Source organism: Oreochromis niloticus, linkage group LG10 (genome assembly GCF_001858045.2).
Source record: "Oreochromis niloticus isolate F11D_XX linkage group LG10, O_niloticus_UMD_NMBU, whole genome shotgun sequence".
NCBI lineage: Eukaryota > Metazoa > Chordata > Actinopteri > Cichliformes > Cichlidae > Oreochromis > Oreochromis niloticus.
Genome location: NC_031975.2, coordinates 32,390,132 through 32,397,180, shown reverse-complemented (window position 1 = coordinate 32,397,180; position 7,049 = coordinate 32,390,132). Strand labels below are relative to the sequence as shown.

Below are 7,049 nucleotides of genomic sequence, written 5' to 3'. Positions count from 1 at the left end.
TGGCCCACAACCTTACTAAGATAGGTCACAACTGCTTTTGCACATTCACATTTCGCCAGGTTGATAGTGAGATTTCCCCCAACTAGCTGCTCAAACAAAGTTTGAATACAATCCAGATGATCCTCCCACTATACACCACCACGTCATCTAGGTAAACAGCACAGCCTTTCAGCCCATTAACAATATTCATGAGTCACTGAAATGTAGCTGGAGCATTTTGTAAACCAAAACCCATGACTGTATATGAATAAAGACCAGATGGCATGATAAAAGCAGATATTTCCTGAGCTCTGGGAGTTAGAGGCACCTGCCAATATCCCTTCAACAGATAAAACTTGCTCACATATTCTGCTGCACCAACTTGGTCAATACAGTCATCAATATGAGGCAAAGGATAAGAATCAGATTTGGTCACTGCATTTACTTTGCGAAAATCTATGCAACAACATGGTGATTTACCAGCTTTTTCAACCAACAAACATGGGGAAGCCCAGCTTGATGACGACAGCACTGCAATGTTGTTTTCCAACTTGTACTGAACTTCCTGATCAATTATTTTCCTCTTTTCCTCAGAGACTCTGTAGAACCTCTGCCGGATTGGTTTTGCATCACCCACATCACTATCATGCTCTATCAAAGTTGTTTTTGAAGGTGTGTCTCTAGACAAAGATGGATACCTTTTAATTAATGCAGACAGTTCTGCACGTTTGTCAGCAGGCAAATGGCCCAACAGCAAATCCAAGTTCTGAAGAGTTTCTGAATTCTTCAGATGACCAAGCAATAAAGGATCATCAGGTGCTGCCACATCCTACCCCCCACAAACTGACTGCGCCAGTATACAAGCAGTCAACGCTGGACTGGATGCGGAAGGAGAAATAAGAGAGCCTGACAAACCAACAGATAAAGGACAAATATGATATGGTTTTAACAAATTAACATGGCAAAGTTGATTTCTTTTCCTGCGATCTGGGGTAGCAATCAGGTAATTCTGTTCTGACAGTTTCTGTACCACGGTGTAAGGCCCAGCAAATCACGCCTGAAACGGTGACCCTGCAATCGGCAGCAAAGCCAAAACCTGGTCACCCTCACTAAACTGCTGCTTTTCATGAAAATAATTCATCCTGACCTGAACCTTTTTAAGGTTCTGTTTTGCCAACTGACCTGCCACATACAATCTGTGCCGAAAACCATTAACATAATCTATCAAGTTCACTGGTGGTTCACCTGATAACCACTTATCGCACAGCACTGTCAAGGGTCCCTGAACTTTGTGGCCAAAGACCAGGTCATTTGGGCTAAACCCAGTACTCTCCTGGCACACTTCTCGTGCTGCCAACAGAAGCCACGGAAAACCTTCCTTCCAGTTACTCTTCATTTCTGTGCAATAGGCACGCAACAAGGATTTCAGTGTTTGATGGAAGCGTTCTAAAACACCTTGGCTCTGTGGATGATAAGGAGAGGCTTTGTTATGTGTGATGTTCAACAGCTTGAGAACTTGTGCAAATAGATTTGACAAACAGTTTGATCCCTCGTCAATCTGAATAATCTTTGGAATGCCAAATATAGAAATAAACTGTGTCAAAGCCTTCACCACAGACTTGGCTGAGATGGATATGCAACAGGATAACGCGTAACCTGGCACATCACAGTCAAAAGATACTCTGAACCAGATTTTGATCTCGGAAGAGGGCCCACGCAGTCAATGATCAAATTCTCAAATGGCTTACTCACAGCAGGGATGGGACAAAGTGGAGCAGGTTTAATAGACTGATTTGGCTTACCTACAATTTGGCAAGTATGGCAGGTCTTAATGTAAGCTGAAACATCACGCTTAGGATGTGGCCAAAAGAATGGTAAATGGTAACACCTCGTCACGGAATTTAGTTGGAACCACAATCTGGACAACTGAACTTCCAACACAGTCCAGCCCTTGCGGACTCCACTTACGGACTAGTACATCCTTCTGCAGAAAATAACCAGAGGCCGCACTTCTAGCGTCATCACTAGGTTGCACCTTGTGAAACAGTTCAGTCAGCGAAGCATCAGCACGCTGCGCTTGAATTAACTCTTGCTGGGAAATTGACAAATATTCAGGAATATTCAAATCTGATTCAACCTGACACTCTTCTGCTTGAGTTACAGGCTCAGCATCGCTTCTAGCTGTAGCCCTTGTAACAGCACAAGCTGCAAAGTCCGAAAAACCCCGTTGACACTCATGGGACTCATTGAGAACTCCAGATTTAACAGGCAAAGAACTGTCAGCCCAGACTCGACTTCCAGCCAAATCATTGCCCAAAATCACATGTACGCCCTCAAATGGCAAGGACGAACAGGACGAACACCATTGCAGATATCATCATCCAGAAAACTGCATGACAGCCTGACTTTATGCAATGGGGCACAGATAGTGGTTAAACCCATGCCTTGAACAATACACACTCACCAGTATCAGTAATCTGTGAAAAAGGTAACACGGAAGCTAAGATAAAAGAATCCTTCGCTCCTGTGTCACGCAAAATCTTTACAGGAACTTTATGAACATCACGTGGGAGTGATACAAACCCATCTGACACAAAATCCTCAAACCCCGAATGTCTCTCTGAGTCAGATTTAGTCAAAACTAGGGTTTCCTGAGAGACTACTGAAATTTCCCGTGCAGGAATGGTAAGAGCCGCAGGCTTAACCTGCTTACTTGTACCCGCCAACTTGCTTTTCAACAAGGGACATTTTGTTTTCCAGTGTCCATTGCCATGGCAATAGTTGCAAGCGTGACCATAACTACTGGACTTCACTCCACCATTGGCCTTCGCAGGAACCGATGACATAAACTTTAAACTGCTCCAATTCCATTAACTCACACAGATCCTGGAAAGTAGTCACTCCCAAGGCAGAGCACCATCTGTTGAAGTGTTTAGTTAATTCCCTCGCGAATTCTAGATGCGACTGCTTATCAGACTTTCTCCATGATCTGAAACGTTGACAGTAAGCTTCTGGTACCAACTCATAGGCTTTCAGAACTGCATCTTTAACAGTAGCAAAACTCTGACAATCAGCTGCACTGAGCGCTGAATAAGCATCCTGAGCCTTTCCAGTCAAAACAGACTGTAACATAATTACACAGTCAGCTTCTGGCCATCCTCTCAATTTGGCAACGCGTTAAAAAAGGGCGAAAAAGGCATCTAGTTCTCTTTCATTAAAATTTCAGCACCAAACACAAATTATGCACAATATCAAAAGCTTCACGTCCTTGTGGAGAAAACTCTTCAGCCTCAACACCACCTGGTAACTTGCCTGCCTTGATCAGGTGTAGCCGATACTGCTCTAGTTCCATTTTTTCCTTTTCTAAAGAATGGCTCAGACGTTCTTTTTCAATGTTCAACTTGTCTCTTTCCATTTATAAGAGCAACAACTCCTTTTGCTGCTCAAAAGACAAGGCAACTGTAGTCGAGACCACAGATTGATCAACATCAGCAACTAAAGTCTGCATTTTACCTGGCAACACCTCTTTCTGTACTAATGCAGCCTTTAACACTTCTTTAATATCATCTTTCAACCGTTTATCTCCAATATCAACATCATATTGCTCAACAAGTTTCAATAGTTGTTCTTTGGTACAGCTATTCAAGAGTTCCTCTGATGGAGACTGAACAAAAGCATCAACTCTAGCCATAACAGCAAAGTATTGATCCTTGACATGCAATTGAAATCAGCACTTTGCCACTAACTGCCTAACCCCAAAACTACAAAACTTAAGCCTAGTCTTCATGCAGTTACTTACAGTGGGCACTTAAAAGCACCAGAAAGAGAAAGGCAACTGCACAAATAGCGACCCCCTCAATTCTAGGGACATGCTCCCGAGACAACTGCTCTAACCATTTTCACTGCAACAGAAAGTCCATGAATGATTCTCAAAAGAGAAACACTCCTTCAACCTATCAGGGAAAGCACTGAATTTAAGTTAAGCATATTCAATAATCAAGCCTGCTCATGCTCTCCAAAGTTTACACAAAACAGAACATCAACACTTGCTCCACTAAACTTACAAACAGAATTTTATTTTATAGAAAAACATCAGTGTTAAATTAAACTGCCTCCATTTAATCTTCCTAAACAATGTGGCCTCCCAAAAACAATACACAGCAAACTCAAAACATCAAATCACCACAAAAAAACAAACTTATCAGCAATTACCTCAACAAGCAATTAACTCCAAAATTTTAGGAACTGGGGTTTTGAAAAGTGGTAGTAAGGTAATTCAGAACCACCCTAACAAAAATGTAAAGCTGTATAACACATGCATTATTACCTTACACTACATGTGAGAAGAAGGATTACATCAGCGGTTAATGAGCTGGTAAATTTGCTGACGTGTTGCATCTTGTGAAGAGGCTTCTACGACACACATTATAAATTGTAAGTGAGTTCAAGGAAACACTGCAGAACAGCTCTGCCCACATCACAACAAATACTACCAATAAGATGCTAACTCTCTGCACAGATTAACTGTACTTGCATTCTGTTTTGTGTTTCTTATAAATATTGGGCATTGTACTTTTGTATTTCAGTGATTTTAACAGCTTAATATTTCAGGTCTTACATTTTCTCTTCAATGACAAGCACATCACAGACTCTCACTAACATCACTGTCCAGGCTCCTGGGTTACTAGAACGAGTCATGATTTCTACTCTGACAACACTTCCGACCTGTGTGTTTCTCTTTATCAATAGCATCATGTTGTTCACTCTGAGGAGTAAACCTGTGTTTCGTGAGACCTGCCGTTACATTCTTCTTTATAACCTCCTTTTTGCGGACACTGTGCAGCTGGCACAGAGTCAGATTCATTTTCTTCTTGCAGTTCTTAGAATAAGAATTTCATATCCTGTATGTGCCTTTCTTGTGGGCTTCACTCAGCTCACAGCTGTGATCTCTCCTCTCACACTGGTTGTGATGCCTCTTGAGAGATATGTTGCTGTGTGCTACCCACTGAGGCATGGGACCATCATCACCATCAGAAACACAGGGGCAGCTATCATTGTGATTTGGGCCATCAGTTTTTTGAATATTATTATTCGCACTCTGTTGTTTTTAGCACTATTTGAAGAGCTGGGTGATTTAGAGGTGAAAGACTTTTGTGGTGACATAGCTATTCTGCTCGGGTCAAAGTCTGATCATTTTGACAAAGCTTTCACTTGTATTGTGTTTGTGGCTGCTGGTGTGGCAGTCATTTTCTCTTATATTGGTGTGATCGTAGCAGCCAGGTCAGCCTCCACAGACAAAGCCTTAGCCATTAAAGCTCGTAACACACTGCTCTTGAATCTCTTCCAGCTGATCCTCAGCCTCTCCTCAACTATTTACAACCCATTGCTTGTGCCTCTTTTAATGATTGTTACAAGGATAGTACTTGTTCGCATTCAGAATGCTTTTTATCTGTTTTTTATTATCTTACCCAGGTGTCTGACTTCTCTCATCTATGGACTAAGAGATCAGACTATCAGACCTGTCCTCATATATCATCTATGCTGTCAATTGAAATGCCCAGTGGTAGAAGACAAGGGTTGACATGTTTAGCTTGGATGGAGGCCTTTGTTGGTCTGCATATTTGGGTCTTGTGATTTAAAGCAACATTTTTCATTTTTTCAAACAACAAATGAACAATAGGTATTATTGTTCAACGAAGCATACATAGCTGTAGCCACATTTTCCAAGTCTGCTTGAGGTGCTTACCTAATGTTTATATTTTTGTACTCCACTTCCTGTCTCCAGAACCTCCAGTCAAATATTTTGTATAAACTCTATTTGTTTATACCACTGTGGGAGCCAGTTTTGAGACAATTTTACATGAGGTTCACTAAGATACTCATCATAAATACAACCTTAATGATTACATGTACAATATTCAGGCTGCTTATTGTCATCGTTACAATTAAATCTTTTGGTTTGGGGGCATTTTCCACTCTGCTGTTTTTTTTTTTTTCAAGTTGATGTCTATTTGTTATACCAGAAAGATTTCTCAGTGGATCTTCTACTTGCAGTTAAGCTGGGCAAACGGTGAGGTTCCATTGTTTGAAATTTACCACACAGCAGTTTTATGTGAGAGATGTATTGTTGTGTTATTAATGAATATTTAATTATTAATCTGTTGCCTTGTTGTTATGCACCTTTTACTGTTACTTGCTGCTGAAAAATACGCAGTCATCTGTCCGCCGGCTGAAGATTAGCCCGTATTGAGGCACGTGGCAGAACAATGATCCCAAGCAAGCAGCAAATATCCAACAGAATGTATGAAAAGGAAAGATTCAAAAAGTTGCTATGACCCATCCAAGGTCTAGACCTCAACCTGACTTAATTGAGATGGTATGTGTAACTGAAAGCCCACAAACCTCAATGAAGTGAAGCAATGCTGTAAAGACCATCAGGCCAAGATATTATGCGAGATGCTTTAAACAAGTTATTGAATTTGTTTTGCTCACTCTAAATTCAATTCCTGATCATAAAAACATTTTAATACTTTATCACGATACCTAAAGGGAACTATTATTTAAACAACTTGAATTCTAACACAATGTGAGCCCTGTGGAAGTCAAATAAGTACAGTACTGTTCTGAAAATACCCATGCTGTGCTTCTAGCTAGTTCACTAGGCCACACTTGGTCAGACAGCTTAATCAAAGTAGCATCAGCACACTGTTCCTGAATAAGCTCTTGTTGAGAAACTGAGAGATAATTAAGAACATTTAAATCAAATTCTAACTGACACTCTTCAGTTTTGTTTTAAACGATGAATCTACACTGTTCATAGCCATAGCCCTTGTTAGTGCACAAGCTATATAGACATTACAGTAAAAAACATTCTCCACTTAACATTAACCTTTGTAGACTCAGATGAGGAAAAATTTGCCAGAACAAAATCTTCAGCAGTAATTCTCTCTTCCAGTTCTTCCCAAACCTCCATTATCAGCCAAAGAATATTCATCTGCCAATTTAAGACTTCAGTAATAGTTATTAGTTAGGGCAAAAATACACCCAGTGCTCTCCATTCTCCATAATGC

The 7,049-nt window shown here is 40.8% G+C and overlaps 1 protein-coding gene across 1 annotated transcript; it reads left to right on the top strand.

The window, feature by feature from the left end:
- Positions 1 to 4,609: 4,609 nt before the first annotated feature.
- Positions 4,610 to 5,560, top strand: LOC100705702 (odorant receptor 131-2-like). The gene has a single exon (XM_003452559.2). It carries the CDS (start codon positions 4,610 to 4,612, stop codon positions 5,558 to 5,560), a length of 951 nt encoding a protein of 316 aa, XP_003452607.2.
- Positions 5,561 to 7,049: the final 1,489 nt, after the last annotated feature.